The sequence below is a fragment of the Bombina bombina genome, chromosome 2 (assembly GCF_027579735.1).
Source record: "Bombina bombina isolate aBomBom1 chromosome 2, aBomBom1.pri, whole genome shotgun sequence".
Taxonomy (NCBI): Eukaryota; Metazoa; Chordata; class Amphibia; order Anura; family Bombinatoridae; genus Bombina; species Bombina bombina.
Window position 1 is genome coordinate 905,534,988 of NC_069500.1, and position 20,867 is coordinate 905,555,854.

The 20,867-nt window shown below is 40.8% G+C and overlaps 1 protein-coding gene across 1 annotated transcript in view; it reads left to right on the forward strand.

The window, feature by feature from the left end:
* LOC128649817 (rod cGMP-specific 3',5'-cyclic phosphodiesterase subunit beta-like) overlaps window positions 1-20,867 on the forward strand; it is a 124,832-nt gene that overhangs the window by 78,193 nt on the left and 25,772 nt on the right. Inside the window, exon 16 of the mRNA XM_053703292.1 lies at window positions 13,242-13,342. Coding sequence (XP_053559267.1) covers window positions 13,242-13,342 — 101 coding nt within the window. The remainder of the gene's footprint in view (window positions 1-13,241; window positions 13,343-20,867) is intronic.

Here is a 20,867-nt window from a genome sequence, read left to right on the forward strand (position 1 = left end):
GACACAAGGAAGGAACAACAATCTCTTATTAATGTTCCGATCAGAAACAATCTCAGAAAAAAAAACTAATTTAGTACGTAAAACTACCTTATCTGAATAGAAAAAAAGGTAAGGTGACTCATACTGTAATACTGAGAGTTCTGAGTATAGTAGTCTGATAGCTGCAAGAAACAAAACTTTGCAAGATAGTAACTTAATATCTAAGGAATGCATAGGCTCAAACGGAACCTGGAGAACTTTGAGAACTAAATTAAGACTCCATGGAGGAGTAACTAGTTTGAACATAGGCCTGATGCTAACCAAGGCCTGACAAAATGATTGAACATCTTGAACATCCGCCAGATGGTCGCGTAACAAAATAGGCCGAGACCTGACCCTTCAGAGAACTCGTTGAGAAGCCCTTCTCTAAACCCTCTTGGAGAAAAGACAAAATGCTATGAATCCTAACCCTACTCCATGAGTAGCCCTCGGATTCACACCAATAAAGGTATTTACGCCAAATCTTATGGTAAATCCTTCTAGTCACAGACTTACGAGCCTGAATCATGGTCTCTATGACAGAATCAGAAAAAAAAACCCTCGCTTGGATAAAATTAAGCGTTCAAACTCCAAGCAGTCAGCTCCAGAGAAACTAGATTTGGATGAAGGAAAAGTCCCTGAATCAAAAGGTCCATCCTCAACGGAAGTCTCCAAGGCGGTAGAGATATCATCTCTACCAGAACCGCATACCAAATCCTGCGAGGCCAAGCCGGAGCTATGAAGATCACCGAAGCCCTCTCCTGTTTGATTCGAGCAATTACCCATGGAAGAAGAGCAAATGAAGGAAGTAGGTATGCTAGACTGAAAATCCAAAGGACCGCCAGAGCATCTATCAGTTCCGCCTGTGGGTCCCTGGACCTTGACCCGTATCTCGGGAGCTTGGCATTCTGTCAGGATGCCATGAGATCCAATTCTGGTTGACCCCACTGGAGAACTATGTTTGAGAACACTTCCAGATGGAGTTTCCACTCCCCTGGATAAAAAGTCTGCCTGCTCAGGAAATCCGCTTCCCAATTGTCCACCCCTGGGATGTGGATCGCCAATAGGTAACAAGAGTGCACTTCTGCCCACTAGAATATTTTGGCTACCTCTGTCATCGCTAAGGAACACCTCACTCCTCCTTTGATGTAAGCCTGAAGTTAAGTTGTCCGACTGGAACCTGATAAACTTGACCGTGACCAACTGAGTCCAGGCCAGAAGAGCATTGTAGATCTCTTGCAGCTCCAGAATGTTTAGAGAAAGAACAGACTCTGACTGAGTTCAAACTTCCTGTGTCTTCAGGGAGCCCCAGACTGCTCCCCACCCCAGAAGGCTGGTGTCTGTTGTCACATTCACCCAAGATGGTCTGCGAAAGCAGGTCCCCTGGGAGAGATGATCCAGAGACAACCACCATTGAAGAGAGTTCCTTGTCTCCTGTTCCAGAATTATTCGAGGAGACAAGTCTGCATAATCCCCGTTCCATTGCCTGAGCATGTTTAGCTGCAGAGGTCTGAGATGGAACCGAACAAATGGAATGATGTCCAATGCTGCCACCATCAGCCACTGAACCACTGAAGGCCGAGGAGTGGACTGAAGGACTATACAAGTATCGATAATATTTGATTTCCTGACTTCTGTCAGAAAAAATTTCATTGATATGGAATCTATTATGGTTCCCAAGAAAGTTACCCTTGTGCTTGGGACTAAGGGACACTTTTCGAAATTTACCTTCCACCCATGAGATTACGGGAAGGAAAACACCATGTCCGTGTGAAATCTTGCATGCTATAAGGATGGCGCCTGGACTAGGATGTCGTCCAGATAGGATGCCACTGCCAACAGCGATCCCAGAGCCTTTGTGAAAACTCTGAGAGCTGTGGCAAGACCGACAGGAAGAGCCACGAAATGGAAGTGTTTGTCTAGAAAGGCAAACCTTAGAATTTGAGACGATTCTCGTGAATGGCACATGAAGGTACGCATCCTTTAAATCCACTGTTGTCATTAATTGACCCTCTTGGAACCAAGGAAGAATGAAACAAATAGTTTCCATCTTGAAGGACGGTCCACTAAGAAATTTGTGTAGACTCATGAGATCTAAAAAGTGGTCTGAAGGTTCCCTCCTTTTTTGGGAACCACAACCGGATTGGGATAAAAAACCCAGAACCTGTACCTGTATTGGAACTGGAACAATCACTCCCAGGTCTGATAGGTCTCCTACACCGTGCAAGAACGCCTCTACTTTTGTCTGATCTACAGATAATCTTGAAAACAGAAAACCTGCCTCTGGGAGAAAAGCTTTTGATCTCGAACCCAAGCCTGAGCGAAGACAGAAAACATGCCCCTTACAAGATCCGATCCCAGATCGGGGGCATGTCCTTCATTCTGTCTTTGATTCAACAGCAGGCTATGATTTTTTTTTTTTTTAAATCTTTAAATTTTCAAAAGAGATTATTTCCATCAAGCCAGGTCCCAACAGGGTCCTCTCCTTGTAAGGAATCACTAAAAGCTTAGACTTAGAGCATATATCCGTAGAACAAGGCTCTAACCATAAAGCTCTGTGAGCTGGAACAGAGCAACCTATGCTCCCAGTTTGATAAGTTGAAGGGAAGAATTTGAAATAAAGGAATTAGCCAATTTGAAAGCTTTTAGCCTGTCCTGGATTTTATCCAGGGAAGTTTCTGACTTAGTGGCATCAGACAACGCATCAAACCAATCTGCCGTTGCACTAGTGACAGTAGTCAAGTACACACCTGGTTGCCATTGTAAGCCCTGGTGTACACCCCACTTGTAATTTTTGTCCATAGGACCTTTAAAAAAACAAAACAACTATCCTCTAAGGGTATAGTAGTTCACTTAGCTAAGCTGAAACTACTTCGTCCCCCACTAGGGAATGTTTGCCCAGCCTCAGCTGAGTTGGCAATGGGAAACTGTTTTGTAAATATAGGGAATGCGTCCATCCTTATAATTCACTGAATGCACTAGTATAGATTACACCGGAAATGTCTTTACTGGACGTACTATGTTGGAGTCGCCCAGGATAGATAAAAACTCCTAAAGTAACAATTCCATCTGAGTCTGAGAATTCTCTCTCAGATAATCCCAAAGTATCTTCCTCCTTCAGTAACATGGAGGAACCATTAGAAATAGCAACTACTGAAATAATTTCTCTAGTAATGTTTTCTACCTTGTGGGAAAAACATATAATGCATCATAACTCCGAGTGGAGTGTAAAAGGAAGCACAGGGCACTGCATGTGGGCCATAAAATTTTGTGGAACACTATAGGAGATATATGTTGCATAACTTGACCATTGTCAACAGACTCCTAAACAGCAATCGCTTTAGAGGGAGTAGGTTCAGAAAAAAAATAAATATTTTTTTTCTTTTTTTTTAAATAAAATTTACACATTAAAAAAAAAGGTACTGTCTCTTTAATCTTAAAGGTATCTCTATTGTTGTGTGCTTTTGTTCCATCCTAAGTCACAAAGGATGAATTTACACAAATAAACAGCTGTAATTTCTTAATTAAAATTAACACACACAAACTTTTACTGCCTCTTTAACTGTTAAACTGAGACTGTTTACTTTTCTGTGCAGAAGTAACATATTTGCCTGCAAATATTGCATAACATATTTACCCCTCAGAATATTAACGCATAAAAAATGTTACTGTCTCCTTAAATTTAAACTGTAACTAGTTATTTTTCTGAGTAGAAAAAAACTTAGATTAACAAAAAGTTTATTTCAAGAACAGATATATGTAAAATATTTAGAGTGTACAGAGACTGAAAGCACTCTTTTGTGCCGTTTAAAAACAACTGTGTTATTATGTGATTATGTAACATAAAAATGAAACCATCCCCAAACCTCAGAGAACCTGAGGAGACTTGACACCGTATTGCCCAAGAAATAGAAGGCAACTGTATAGTATCCGGGAAAAAAACTTCTAAAGACAGAGTAAAGTCTCTCTGTTGCGTGACAACAAACGCAGCAGAGAAAACCCACTTTAACTGGATAGGAACAAATGGATAGGAACAAAGACGCACCAAGATGCGTAGGATAGCTCCGCCCATCATGGGCGTGACAAAATAAATCTCCCATGCGGCTAAATTAGAAATGCCGGGAGAATCATGGCGGCAATAATAATCAAAACCTCCCTTCCAGCTAGAAACACTGAGAAAAGCCTTTAGAGAGCACAGATTGCCCCAACAATGGAGCGAAACATGCCATGCACCATAGCTCCGCCCATCGTGTGTGTAAGAAGCTAAACCTCCCGGGCGGTCAAATTATAACAAGTGGAGCCACTGGGAGAACTAGTGCCCATCCCAACAAGGGATAAATAAGCCTCCCTTCAGTTATACAGTAATAAAATGTCCAGGGGAAAAATAACTTCTATGATATCATCCTCCTTCTGCGACACACCATACATGCGGTCGATCAAGAGAATTAAAAAACTAACCCTCCAGACGGCTTGTTAGAGTAAACCAAAGCCATTGTCAGATGCTAGTATTAACTTAGAGCCACTTCTCCTTGCCCTACAGTGCCCGCAATCCCTGCCCAATAACATGACCTCCCACCTAGGGATAATGTTATCTAGTGTCCCTTAAAAGAGAAAAAGTGCCAATGTTTCTGTGTCCCCAGAAATAAAATCAGCACTTACCTTAAAGTGCTGCCCGGCAGTAAGGCAGCCCACCCGGCTTGCGAGGTCCTCAATTTCTCCTCACATTGGCCTGTGGAAATAAAAAGTACTGAGTCTATCTCTTCCCTCAGACTTTTACAGGCAGGGCAGCAAACCATGTATGGGAGGCACAGTGAGAATTATGTCCCACCAGTTCCCATTGCTCTTAAGCCACCAATAGCTCTACTGTAGAGACTGATATGGAATACGGCTACACCCTAGAACAAAGTAGCACTCACTGGCACTACTTTAAAAATAATAAACTCTTGATTGAAGAATCTTTTCTAACACCTCACTTTGCCATCTCTTATCACTAACGTAGGCAAAGAGAATGACTGGAGTGGGAGGGAAGGGAGGAGCTATTTAACAGCTCTGCTGTGGTGCTCTTTGCCTCCACCTGCTGACCAGTAGGTGAATGTCCCATTAGTAATTAAGATGATTCGTGGACTCATCGAGGGGTACTTATCAACGCGTCTACTTTACCTGCCTTCGCCGGCCCAATACGCCGCGGACCTGAATACGTTCGCCTAAGTTATCAAAAAAGCTGTCAAAAAGCTGCGCACCAAGTACGGGGCGATGAGCAGCGGATTGTGATAGTTATCACTCATCCGATCTCGCTGCTCTTCGGCTCTTTGACAGCTTTATTGACAAGCTGTCACTAAGCACCCACACTAACTACACTGTTCTATCCCCTATACCGGCACCCCCGGAGCCCCCCGCAACTAAATAAAGTTATTAACCCCTAAACCGCCGCTCCTAGACCCCGCCCCAACTCTTATAAATGTATTAACCCCTAAACCGCCACTCCCGGACACCGCCACCACCTACATTATACCTAGTAACCCCTAATCTGCCCCCCCTACACCGTCGCCACCTATAATAAAGTTATTAACCCCTATCCTGCGGATGCCGGACCTCACCGCAACTAAATAAAAAGTTTAACCCCTAAACCGCCGCTCCCAGACCCCGCTGCAACCTATCTTAAACTTATTAACCCCTAATCTGCCCCCCCTACACCGTCGCCACCTATAATAAAGTTATTAACCCCTATCCGGCCCCCCCCTACACCGCCGCCACTGTAATAAAATTATTAACCCCTAAACCTAAGTCTAACTCTAACACCCCCCTAACTTAAATATTAATTAAATACATCTAAAAAAATATTTCTCTTATTAACTAAGTTAATCCTATTTAAAACTAAATACCTTTAAAATAAACCCTAATATAGCTACAATATAAATAATAATTATATTGTAGCTATCTTAGGATTTATTTTTATTTTACAGGCAACTTTCAATTTATTTTAACTAGGTACAATAGCTATTAAATAGTTATTAACTATTTAATAGATACCTAGTTAAAATAAAGAGAAATTTACCTGTAAAATAAATCCTAACCTAAGTTACAATTGCACCTAACACTACACTTTAATAAATTATTCCTATTTAAAACTAAATACTTACCTGTAAAATAAACCCTAACGCCTAGATTTAGAGTTTTGCGGCCAAAGGGGTGCGTTAGCTACGCGTGCTTTTTTCTGGCCGCACTTTTTAAATACCGCTGATATTTAGAGTTCACAGAAGGGCTGCGTCAGGCTCCAAAAAAGGAGCGTATAGCATATTTACCGCAACTTCAACTCTCGATACCAGCGGTGCTTATGGACGCGGCCAGCTTCAAAAACGTGCTCGTGCACGATTCCCCCATAGAAAACAAATGGGGCTGTTTGAGCTGAAAAAAAACCTAACACCTGCAAAAAAGCCGCGTTCAGCTCCTAACGCAGCCCCATTGTTTTCTATGGAGAAACACTTCCTACGTCTGCACCTAACACCCTAACATGAACCCTGAGTCTAAACACCCCTAACCTTACACTTATTAACCCCTATTCTGCCGCCCCCGCTATCGCTGACACCTGCATATTTTTTTTAACCCCTAATCTGCCGCTCTGTAAACCGCCGCTACTTACATTATCCCTATGTACCCCTAATCTGCTGCCCCTAACACCGCCGACCCCTATATTATATTTATTAACCCCTAATCTGCCCCCCACAACGTCGCCTCCACCTGCCTACACTTATTAACCCCTAATCTGCCGACCAGACCGCGCCGCTATTATAATAAAGTTATTAACCCCATAATCCGCCTCACTCCTGCCTCAATAACCCTATAATAAATAGTATTAACCCCTAATCTGCCCTCCCTAACATCGCCGACACCTAACTTCAAACATTAACCCCTAATCTGCCGACTGGAGCTCACCGCTATTCTAATAAATGTATTAACCCCTAAAGCTAATTCTAACCCTAACCCTAACACCCCCCTAAGTTAAATATAATTTTTATCTAACAAAATAAATTAACTATTATTAAATAACTTATTCCTATTTAAAGCTAAATACTTACCTGTAAAATAAACCCTAATATAGCTACAATATAAATTATAATAATTATAATTATATTGTAGCTATTTTAGGATTAATTTTTATTTTACAGGCAACTTTGTAATTATATTAACCAGGTACAATAGCTATTAAATAGTTAATAACTATTTAATAGTTACCTAGTTAAAATAATTACAAAATTACCTGTAAAATAAATCCTAACCTAAGTTACAATTAAACCTAACACTACACTATCAATAAATTATTTAAATGCAATACCTACAAATAACTACAATTAAATAAACTAACTAAAGTACAACAAATAAAAAAGAACTAAGTTACAAAAAATAAAAAAATATTTACAAACATTAGAAAAATATTACAACAATTTTAAACTAATTACACCTACTCTAAGCCCCCTAATAAAATAACAAAGCCCCACAAAATAAAAAAATGCCCTACCCTATTCTAAATTACAAAAGTTCAAAGCTCTTTTACCTTACCAGCCCTGAACAGGGCCCTTTGCGGGGCATGCCCCAAAGAATTCAGCTCTTTTGCCTGTAAAAAAAACACATACAATACCCCCCCCAACATTACAACCCACCACCCACATACCCCTAATCTAACTCAAACCCCCCTTAAATAAACCTAACACTAAGCCCCTGAAGATCTTCCTACCTTATCTTCACCATACCAGGTTCACCGATCCGTCCTCGGAAGTCTTGATCCAAGCCTCGGAAGTGTTGATCCAAGCCCAAGCGGGGGGCTGAAGAGTGACGTCCATCCTCGGGCTGAAGTCTGGATCCAAGCGGCGGCTGAAGAACTCCATCATCGGGCTGAAGTCGGAAGTCCATCATCGGGATGAAGTCTTCTATCAAGCCGCATCTTCAATCTTCTTTCTTCTGGAGCGGAGCGGAGCCATCTTCTTTCCAACCGATGCGGATCCAACCTCTTCAACCGACGCCTACTCGCCGAATGACGGTTCCTTTAAATGATGTCATCCAAAATGGCGTCCCTCGAATTCCGATTGGCTGATAGGATTCTATCAGCCAATCGGAATTAAGGTAGAAAAATTCCATCAGCCAATCAGAATATTCCTACCTTAATTCCGATTGGCTGATAGAATCCTTTCCAGAAGAAAGAAGATTGAAGATGCGGCTTGATAGAAGACTTCATGCCGATGATGGATTTCCGACTTCAACCCGATGATGGAGTTCTTCAGCCGCCGCTTGGATCCAGACTTCAGCCCGAGGATGGACGTCACTCTTCAGCCCCCCTCTTGGGCTTGGATCAACACTTCCGAGGCTTGGATCAAGACTTCGGAGGACGGATCGGTGAACCTGGTATGGTGAAGATAAGGTAGGAAGATCTTCAGGGGCTTAGTGTTAGGTTTATTTAAGGGGGGTTTGGGTTAGATTAGGGGTATGTGGGTGGTGGGTTGTAATGTTGGGGGGGTATTGTATGTGTTTTTTTTACAGGCAAAAGAGCTGAATTCTTTGGGGCATGCCCCACAAAGGGCCCTGTTCAGGGCTGGTAAGGTAAAAGAGCTTTGAACTTTTTTAATTTAGAATAGGGTAGGGCATTTTTTTATTTTGGGGGGCTTTGTTATTTTATTAGGGGGCTTAGAGTAGGTGTAATTAGTTTAAAATTGTTGTAATATTTTTCTAATGTTTGTAAATATTTTTTTATTTTTTGTAACTTAGTTCTTTTTTATTTTTTGTACTTTAGTTAGTTTATTTCATTGTATTTATTTGTAGATATTGTATTTAATTAATTTATTGATAGTGTAGTGTTAGGTTTAATTGTAGATAATTGTAGGTATTTTATTTAATTAATTTATTGATCGTGTAGTGTTAGGTTTAATTGTAACTTAGGTTAGGATTTATTTTACAGGTAATTTTGTAATTATTTTAACTATTTTAGCTATTATGGTTAGAATAAATACAAAGTTACCTGTAAAATAAATATAAATCCTAAAATAGCTATAATATAATTATAATTTATATTGTAGCTATATTAGGGTTTATTTTACAGGTAAGTATTTAGCTTTAAATAGGAATAATTTATTTAATAAGAGTTAATTTATTTCGTTAGATTTAAATTATATTTAATTTAGGGGGGTGTTAGTGTTAGGTTTAGACTTAGCTTTAGGGGTTAATCCATTTATTACAGTAGCGGCGAGATTCGGTCGGCAGATTAGGGGTTAATAATTGATGTTAGGTGTCGGCGATGTTAGGGAGGGCAGATTAGGGGTTAATACTATTTATTATAGGGTTATTGAGGCGGGAGTGAGGCGGATTAGGGGTTAATAACTTTATTATAGTAGCGGTGCGGTCCGCTCGGCAGATTAGGGGTTAATAAGTGTAGGCAGGTGGAGGCGACGTTGAGGGGGGCAGATTAGGGGTTAATAAATATAATATAGGGGTCGGCGGTGTTAGGGGCAGCAGATTAGGGGTACATAAGGATAACGTAGGTGGCGGCGCTTTGCGGTCGGCAGATTAGGGGTTAATTATTGTAGGTAGCTGGCGGCGACGTTGTGGGGGGCAGATTAGGGGTTAATAAATATAATATAGGGGTCGGCGGTGTTAGGGGCAGCAGATTAGGGGTACATAACTATAACGTAGGTGGCGGTCGGCAGATTAGGGGTTAAAAAAAATTTAATTGAGTGGCGGCGATCTGGGGGGACCTCGGTTTAGGGGTACATAGGTAGTTTATGGGTGTTAGTGTACTTTAGAGCACAGTAGTTAAGAGCTTTATAAACCGGCGTTAGCCCAGAAAGCTCTTAACTACTGACTTTTTTCTGCGGCTGGAGTTTTGTCGTTAGATTTCTAACGCTCACTTCAGCCAAGACTCTAAATACTGGCGTTAGGAAGATCCCATTGAAAAGATAGGATACGCAAATGACGTAAGGGGATCTGCGGTATGGAAAAGTCGCGGCTGGAAAGTGAGCGTTAGACCCTTTCCTGACTGACTCCAAATACCGGCGGTAGCCCAAAACCAGCGTTAGGAGCCTCTAACGCTGGTTTTGATGGCTACCGCCCAACTCTAGGCCTAAGATAGCTACAATGTAATTAATAATTACATTGTAGCTATTGTAGGATTTTTATTTATTTTACAGGTAACTTTGTATTTATTTTAGCTAGTTAGAATAGTTATTAAATAGTTATTAACTATTTAATAACTACCTAGCTAAAAGAAATACAAAATTACCTGTAAAATAAATCCTAACCTAAGTTACAATTAAACCTAACACTACACTATCATTAAATTAATTAAATTAATTACCTACAAATAACTACAATTAAATACAATTAAATAAACTAACTAAAGTACAAAAAAGAAAAAAAGCTGTTACAAAAAAAATAAAATAAGTTACAAATATTTTAAAAAATATTACAACAATTTTAAGCTACTTACACCTAATCTAAGCCCCCTAATAAAATAACAAAGCCCCCCCCAAATAAAAAAAATGCCCTACACTATTCTAAATTAAAAAGTTACCAGCTTTTTTACCTTACCAGCCCTTAAAAGGGACTTTTGCGGGGCATGCCCCAAAGAAAACAGCTCTTTTGCCTGTAAAATAAAAATACAACCCCCCCCAACATTAAAACCCACCACCTACATACCCCTAATCTAACCCAATCAGCCAATCAGATTGAGCTCGCATTCTATTGGCTGTTCCGATCAGCCAATAGAATGCAAGCTCAATCTGATTGGCTGATTGGATCAGCCAATCGGATTGAACTTCAATCTGATTGGCTGATAGCATCAGCCAATCAGATTTTTCCTACCTTAATTCCGATTGGCTGATAGAATCCTATCAGCCAATCGGAATTGAAGGGACGCCATCTTGGATGACATCCCTTAAAGGAACCTTCATTCAGTCGTCGGCCGTCGGGGAAGAAGGATGTTCCGCATCGGCGGGATGAAGATGGATCCGGAAGAAAGAAGATTGAAGATGCTGCTTGGAAGATGACATCGCCCGGTTGGAAGATCTCTTCAACGCAGCCTGGATGATGACTTCATCGGATGGAAGATTTCTTCAGCGCCCCTTGGATGATGACTTCTGTCGCTCCGGATCTCCTCTTCGGTTCCATCGGTGGTCGGCTGGCTGAAGACGACTCAAGGTAGGATGAACTTCAGGGGGGTAGTGTTAGATTTATTTAAGGGGGGTTTGGGTTAGATTAGGGGTATGTGGGTGGTGGGTTTTAATGTTGGGGGGGGTTGTACTTTTATTTTACAGGCAAAAGAGCTGTTTTCTTTGGGGCATGCCCCGCAAAAGGCCCTTTTAAGGGCTGGTAAGGTAAAAGAGCTGGTAACTTTTTAATTTAGTATAGGGTAGGGCATTTTTTTATTTTGGGGGGCTTTGTTATTTTATTAGGGGGCTTAGATTAGGTGTAAGTAGCTTAAAATTGTTGTAATATTTGTTAAATGTTTGTAACTTATTTTTTTTATTTTTTGTAACTTAGCTTTTTTTATTTTTTGTACTTTAGTTAGTTTAGTTTGTAGGTAATTAATTTAATTAATTTAATGATAGTGTAGTGTTAGGTTTAATTGTAACTTAGGTTAGGATTTATTTTATATGTAATTTTGTATTTCTTTTAGCTAGGTAGTTATTAAATAGTTAATAACTATTTAATAACTATTCTAACTAGCTAAAATAAATACAAAGCTACCTGTAAAATAAATATAAATCCTAAAATAGCTACAATGTAATTATTAATTACATTGTAGATATCTTAGGGTTTATTTTACAGGTAAGTATTTAGTTTTAAATAGGAATAATTTATTTAAGTATAGTGTAGTGTTAGGTGTAATTGTAACTTAGGTTAGGATTTATTTTACAGGTAAATTTCTCTTTATTTTAACTAGGTAGCTATTAAATAGTTAATAACCATTTAATAGCTATTGTACCTAGTTAAAATAAATTGAAAGTTGCCTGTAAAATAAAAATAAATCCTAAGATAGCTATGATATAATTATTATTTATATTGTAGCTATATTAGGGTTTATTTTAAAGGTAAGTATTTAGTTTTAAATAGGATTCATTTAGTTAATAAGAGTTAAATTTATTTAGATGTATTTAATTAATATTTAAGTTAGGGGGGTGTTAGGGTTAGACTTAGGTTTAGAGGTTAATAATATTATTACAGTGGCGGCGGTGTAGGGGGGGCAGGATAGGGGTTAATAAATGTATTATAGGTTGCGACGGTGTAGGGGGGGCAGATTAGGGGTTAATAAGTTTAATATAGGTTGCGGCAGGGTCCGGGAGCGGCGGTTAAGGGGTTAAACTATTTATTTAGTTGCGGCGGGGTCCGGGATCGGCAGGATAGGGGTTAATAACTTAATTCTAGGTGGCGGTGGTATAGGGGGGCAGGGTAGGGGTTACTAGGTATAATGTAGGTGGCGGTGGTCTCCGGGAGCGGCGGTTTAGGGGGTAATAAGTTTATTATAGTTGCGGCAGGGTCCGGGAGCGGCGGTTTAGGGGTTAACATATTTAGTATAGCTTGCGGTGGGCTCCGGGAGCGGCGGTTTAGGGGATAAACACTTTATTTAGTTGCGGCGGTGTAGGGGGGGCAGATTAGGGGTGTTTAGACTCGGGGTACATGTTAGGGTGTTAGGTGTAGACAGCTCCCATAGGAATGAATGGGATGTCTGGCAGCAGCGAACATGAACTTTCGCTATGGTCAGACTCCAATTGATTCCTATGAAAACCAGGTACACTGGGCCGGAAAAGTGCTAAGCGTACCTGCTAGTTTTTTGATAACTAGCAAAAGTAGTCAGATTGTGCCGCACTTGTGTGCGGAACATCTGGAGTGACGTAAGAATCAATCTGTGTCGGACTGAGTCCGGCGGATCAAAGCTTACGTCACTAAATTCTACTTTTGCCGGTATCTAGGGCTTGATAACTAAGGCGAATCAGCCTCGCCTCAAATACGCTGCGGAATTCCAGCGTATTTGAGGTAGACACGTTGATAACTACCCCTGATCGTGTCTTAAAAAAGAAATAATACGTATCGCTATCCTTGTATAAAGATGGGGGGCCTATGCAGGCCATTTATAAATAAAATATTTGGTTTTGCTCCAATGAAAATTTTAGAATATAATACATTTACTGTCATTTAATAATTATAGTTAAATTCCATTCATATTTTTGTTTTTGTTATAGTCAATGAACATTTTTCAAAATCTGAACAGAAGACAACATGAACTTGTGATTCATCTAATGGATATTGCTATAATAGCAACAGATCTGGCACTTTACTTCAAGTAAGTGGGGGGAAAAACTTAAGGGAGAGTACATTTATTGCTACAGTTATAGTGTTAGGAAGATCACTTTAAAGAGGCATTAAACACTAAGGGCTAGATTACGGAGCAATAAGGAATATCGCGCCTGTGCTTATTGAGTGTATTAAAAGTTGAAAGTAAACGTGTTCACCTGAGTGCAAACATAATTAGCGTGTGTCTGGTTATCGCTAATGGAGACTTCGGGCTGAATTATCAAATGGCGGGCAGACATGATTTGCTGTAGCGAATCATGTCCGCCTGACATTGCACAAGTATTTCTGGTAAAATGCTTGTGCAATGCCGCCCCTGCACATTCACAGCCAATCGGCCACTAGCAGGGGGTATCAATCATCCCGAACGGATCGGATCGGGATGATTGCAGTCCGCCACAAAGTTAAGGAGCAGTGGTGTTAAAAAAAAAATTAACCAAATGCAACATAAATACATTTAAATAAAACGTTACACTCATATATACACTATCTGATAAAAATGATTCATATAAATATAATTTTTTTTTTACAAGGGTTAAATAGTGTATTGTTTAATATATGACAAGGTATTTGAATGGAAAGGGCTATATTGTGTATATATATATATATATATATATATATATATATATATATTTGCATGTACATCTGTATTTATGTATTTATATATGCAACAACAATTAAAATTATGGGGAGGCGAAAAGTGAGTTTAAAATCCTCTACTAAATACAAAATATAAAGAAAATAACTCATTGTGTAAACCATTTACAAATTTGTAAATGGTTTACACAATGAGTTATTTTCTCTATATTTTGTATTTATATATGTATATGCATAAATATATACACATATAAACACACACACACACATATATATATATATATATATATATATATATATATATATATATATATATATATATATACATACAGTATCTCACAAAAGTGAGTACACCCCTCACATTTTTGAAAATATTTTATTATATCTTTTCATGTGACAACACTGAAGAAATTACACTTTGCTACAATGTAAAGTAGTGAGTTTACAGCATGTATAACAGTGTAAATTTGTTGTCCCCTCAAAATAACTCAACACACAGCCATTAATGTCTAAACCGTTGGCAAGTTCAAAAGTGAGTACACCCCTAAGTGGAAATGTCCAAATTGGACCCAAAGTGTCAATATTTTTTGTGGCCACCATTATTTTCTAGCACTGCCTTAACCCTCTTGGGCATGGAGTTCACCATAGCTTCAAAGGTTACCACTGGAGTCCTCTTCCACTCCTCCATGATGACATCACAGAGCTGGTGGATGTTAGAGACCTTGCGCTCCCCCACCTTCCGTTTGAGGATGCCCCACAGATGCTCAATAGGGTATAGGTCTGGAGACATGCTTGGCCAGTCCATCACCTTTACCCTCAGCTTCTTTAGCAAGGCAGTGATCGTCTTGGAGGTGTGTTTGGGGTCGTTATCATGTTGGTATACTGCCCTGCGGCCCAGTCTCTGAAGGGAGGGTATCATGGTCTGCTTCAGTATGTCACAGTACATGTTGGCATTCATGGTTCCCTCAATGAACTGTAGCTCCCCAGTGCCGGCAGCACTCATGCAGGCACAGACCATGACACTCCCACCACCATGCTTGACTGTAGGCAAGACACACTTGTCTCTGTACTCCTCACCTGGCTGCCACCACACGCTTGACACCATCTGAACCAAATAAGTTTATCTTGGTCTCCAGTAATCCATGTCCTTAGTCTACTTGTCTTCAGCAAACTGTTTGCAGGCTTTCTTGTGCATCATCTTTAGAAGAGGCTTCCTTCTGGGATGACAGCCATGCAGACCAATTTGATGCAGTGTGCGACGTATGGTCTGAGCACTGACAGGCTGACTCCCACCCCTTCAACTTCTGCAGCAATGCTGGCAGCACTCATACGTCTATTTACCAAAGACAACCTCTGGATATGACGCTGAGCACATGCACTCAACTTCTTTGGTCGACCATGGCGAGGCCTGTTCTGAGTGGAACCTGTCCTGTGAAACCGCTGTATGGTCTTGCCCACTGTGCTGCAGCTTAGTTTCAGGGTCTTGGCAATTTTCTTATAGCCTAGGCCATCTTTATGTAGAGCACCAATTCTTATTTTCAGATCCTCAGAGAGTTCTTTGCGATGAGGTGCCATGTTGAACTTCCAGTGACCAGTATAAGAGAGTGTGAGAGTGATAACACCAAATTTAACACACCTGCTCCCGATTCACACCTGAAACTTTGTAACACTAACAAGTCACATGACACCGGGGAGGGAAAATGGCTAATTGGGCCCAATTTGAACATTTCCACTTAGGGGTGTACTCACTTTTATTGCCAACGGTTTAGACATTAATTGCTGTGTGTTGAGTTATTTTGAGGGGACAGCAAATTTACACTGTTATACAGGTTGTACACTCACTACTTTACATTGTAGCAAAGTGTCATTTCTTCAGTGTTGTCACATGAAAAGATATAATAAAATATTTACAAAAATGTGAGGGGTGTACTCACTTTTGTGAGATACTGTATATATGTATATATGTATATATATATATATATATATATATATATATATATATATATATACACACACATATACACTTTGGAGTCGTTTCCTATCAAATACCTTAAAACATGAAAAATCATTTGGATTCAATTTTAATATTTTATAATCTTTTTTTACTGTGTATTTACTGAATATATTTTATATTCCAATGTTCTTCACATAGCAGAAAAAGTTCTTTGTATTTTTAAATATATATTTCTGTATATAGATATAATAAGAACTAATAAGCGCAGAGTGTAATCACTAAACTCCTGAGTTACCTTAGGGTCCCTTTCAAAGGTTTGGAGAGTCAACAAGAATAGTTAAATAAATCAGGAGCGCTAAAAAGCTAAAAGCGATTATCTAATGGTATTAATAAAGTGCCAAGTGTATGTGCAAAAAATTGTGAAAATATTAGTAAAGTGCAGACAATTTAAATACTTCAAATAGGTGAGGTTTAATCGATAATTATTTATCTGAAATATATTATAACGTGAATAAGTGTAGTCATAAAACCAGACAGGTATATGTCTATTAGCATATGCCTCTATGGATTACTCAAAAAATAAAGTGAAATGATCCTCTGATCAAATATTTACAAAAATCAGTCTATAATTTAAAACTGTGTATGGTGTTAGAAAGTGCTTTAAGCTAAAATTAGGCGAAGGAAAACAGTCTCTTCATTGATTATTAAAATTATAAATATTAAATCTATAAATACAGATTCAAATACTTAAATAGTGTAGTGTGGGATTTAAAACTAGATAATTTGTGTTTTAAATCCCACATTACACTATTTAAGTATTTGAATCTGTATTTATAGATTTAATATTTATAATTTTAATAATCAATGAAGAGACTGTTTTCCTTCGCCTAATTTTAGCTTAAAGCACTTTCTAACACCATACACAGTTTTAAATTATAGACTGATTTTTGTAAATATTTGATCAGAGGATCTAAGGGATTAAATGCCTACCAGTCGCTAGCTGTAGAATAGAATATAAAAACACTTATACTATAATAAATAAAAACACTTATACTATAATAAATAAAAACACAACAACTTTTTGTGGGTAAAATTTTAACCGTCACAGGTTAAACATTTATTAACTAAACTAAGTAACTGTGGTAACCAACAAGGTCAGATGGCGGCTAAACGAATTACTATAATGACAACCCGGCACAGCAGAAGGTAAACGGCCCAAACGGAAACTGCAGCAGAGCGGAACCTCTGCTCATAGAAAAATTGCTACTAAGGGGTTAATGAGATCACGTGACCCACCCGCAAGGGGAAGAAGGGGCACCTCACGTGCACATGAGGCTATCCACCCCTCACACTTTTAGATTGGTCATCACTCCCCCTGTTCACCCCTTTCCAAGGCAACAGGGCCGTTACCTCCCGCCGCACGGGCATGGAAATAAGGACTACCCCCTACAAAGGGATCCACTACTCAGTCGCCAGAAGCCAGGTATGCCAGATATGGTAGACCAATAACTAAATAGGTTGACAAAGTTAGCCTGAATAGGCATACCCGTCGCCCAACTAGGGGACAAAATTTAAAATTTGAAAATGCTCAATCAATAATGTGGCTACTAAATTAGCCTGAGAAGGCATACTTAGCGCCTAGAACATAAATTTGGAAGCCATCTCATAACAGGGAAGGGAGGGAGGGGAAAGAACACGTCTGCACCGGATTCCAGGAAGAAGAGGGCCAGGAAGCTGATGATCCCCACTTTTAAGGTGAGTAGTGGGCCCCTCCCTTGCATGCAACATTGTTGCAACTAACCTCCCTAGCCAGCCCTCTTCTCCTATCTCTCCCTACGGCTTTAACCCTTAGCTTTGCTCCAGGCCCAATTGTGCCCTACACTGCCTTAAGGGATTAAATGCCTACCGGTCGCTAGCCGTAGAATAGAATATAAAAACACTTATACTATAATAAATAAAAACACTTATACTATAATAAATAAAAACACAACAACTTTTTGTGGGTAAAATTTTAACCATCACAGGTTAAACATTTATTAACTAAACTAAGTAACTGTGGTAACCAACAAGGTCAGATGGCGGCTAAACGAATTACTATAATGACAACCCGGCACAGCAGAAGGTAAACGGCCCAAACGGAAACTGCAGCAGAGCGGAACCTCTGCTCATAGAAAAATTGCTACTAAGGGGTTAATGAGATCACGTGACCCACCCGTAAGGGGAAGAAGGGGCACCTCACGTGCACATGAGGCTATCCACCCCTCACACTTTTAGATTGGTCATCACTCCCCCTGTTCACCCCTTTCCAAGGCAACAGGGCCGTTACCTCCCGCCACCAGATAGCATTAAGATGATAACTGTGCCACCACCGATAAAGGACAAACACAACCCAACCGGACTTAAAGGAGGGTTACTATGGCCTTACGGATATCTTTTATAAAAATATCTAGGGCAACTGTCTCCAAATGTACCCTATCCTTCCTATAATAATGGACCTTGTCGGCTGTTAGAGATTCGTGTTTAACCACAAATCCCCCAGTACCTGTGACGGTTCTAGCAACTGAAGAGTTAATCTTCTTCCTAACCTTGTAAGCGGCGCTGTGGGAAGACATGTGACGCCATTCCAACCTGGGAACTATATTGGACCAACCGACCAACACGTTCGGGATGCGAGCTCTGATCCATGCAATATCCGCTTGCATGATTTTAATAAGCTCCAAGACAGGAATGGCGCCCATATCATTGCCACCCAAATGAAGGATTATGACATGAGGTTTACCCCAGCGTACTAGGGCCTCTGAGATGCGCGATGGAAGCGCTGGCCAACACATCCCTCTCTCACCTACCCATCTAATTGACACTTGGGATAGAGGGAAACCTAAATTCTGCCCCCCCGGAAGGGCCGAACTACGAATGGAGGCCCAATGAACGTAGGAGTGCCCCACGATCCATATCCTTTTAGCGCCGCTGACGGGTCCTGTAAAGACACACGAGATTAGTCCTGAAAACAAAACACAACTAACCCACATATTATTCAACAACCGGTCGAATGTAACCTTTAAACTTATTAGAGCGCCATCTACCCAAACGGCAAATGGCTTCAGCGGAGGAACCCTGCAGCGCGGCATTAGTAGCTGCCCCTATGCGGAAAGAATGGGGGGCTATTTTTGACACATCCAAACCAGCGTGCGCAGCAGTCCTCGCTAGCACCCTACGGAACTGGAACAAAGATAGAGAAGTCCGGTTCGCATGTATTAACAAAGGACCCTGTTCCTCTGGTCTGTGTTCTAAAAACTGGTTAACCGCCATCACCGGGCAGCAGAGACCGTTAGACTGAGGAATAGGGATCCATGCCCCTTTGCCCTCTTGATCCGTCTTAGATCTGGGAAAATAAATTAACAGTGAATCTTCTCCCGCTCTGACGTGGCCGAACTGAAGGCCTTTATCAGTGCATGATTTGGACGGTGCTACGAGCTCGCTTATACGAAGCGCAGCCGAATAGGCTAATAAAAACGCAGCTCTAAATAACAAAAACTCATAATGCGTTGCGCAGATGTCCGGCAAAGCGACCACCAGCCGCTCAAGCCGGTCATGCGTGATGGGCTCCCTAGAGTCCTTTTGTTGTGGTTGGAGCTTGCCCCAACCTTTGACAACTTGCCGCACAAATTTTGAACTGCCCGGATCCGGCAAAGCAAGCGTGCGATAAAAGAATGACAAGGCGGCCAACCGAGAATGAACCGCCCCCTGCCGCGAACCCTTTCGCCAAAGACTCACCAGCCAATCACATACTGTGTCCTGAGACGCTTCAATCGCCTCCACATTCTGACACCGGCAAAAGTCTTCCCATTCACGCCATAGCCTGACATAGGAGCACCATGTCCTAGGTGCAAGGGACGCCCGCACTAGAGGGAGCAAGGATATCCAGGACGGAGAAGCTGCCAAAGGAAACCAGGACAAGGTAAGCCTTCTAATGCAGCATGAGGGGCCAAACGTCTGAACGTCACCCAATCAAACCTGGATAGTGCATCTGCCAATACATTATTAACCCCCGGGACGTGCCGCGCTTGAAACTGGATATTAAGTTCAAGACAGCGTAAGACCAGATGCCTCAGTAAACAAACTACAACCGCGGAAGTGGCCGAAAGACCGTTCACCGCGTGGACGACACTGAGATTATCTGTCCAGAAATTAATCGTCCTGTTTGCAAATTGATTGCCCCAAAGTTCAACCGCCAAAACGATAGGGAAAAGCTCCAAAAGGGTAAGGTTACGTGTTAAGCCCCTGGCCGACCATTCTGGCGGCCAAGGGCCTGCACTCCATTCCCCCCGGAAATACGCCCCATAACCCTTCGACCCCGCGGCGTCAGTAAATAAATGCAACAACTGACTGGAAATGGGCTCAGATCGCCATAATCGAATCCCATTGAAGTCCTGAAGAAAAGTCTTCCAGACTCTCAGGTCAGCTCTCATGCCCTCTGAAATCCAAATTTTTTCAGAAGGCCTGAGTTTGCCCTTCAGCTTAGCTTCCAATCTCCGATTGAAAACTCTCCCCATGGGGATAACTCTGCCTGCAAAATTCAAAAGGCCAAGTAATGACTGTAGCTGCCTAAGCATGATGGTCGCCATGGAAACAGCCGCTTCAACCGCCTCAAGCATATCCCGTACTTTGCCATCAGGCAGCCTACAAATTCTGTCGACTGTATCAATTTCGATACCCAGGAATGTAATACAAGTGCCCGGGCCCTCAGTCTTGTCTTCAGCCAGTGGGACACCGAATTGCAGCATAAGGATTCTCATGGAGTCCATCAGCTGCTGACATTCAGTAGTTCCCGGACTCTCCACCAAGAGGAAGTCGTCCAGATAATGAGCAATGCGGTTATTAACTGCCTGTTGCTCCAAAACCCAGTGCAAAAATGTACTAAAGGTTTCAAACAAGGCGCAAGAGATGGAATTTGCAACCCATCAAA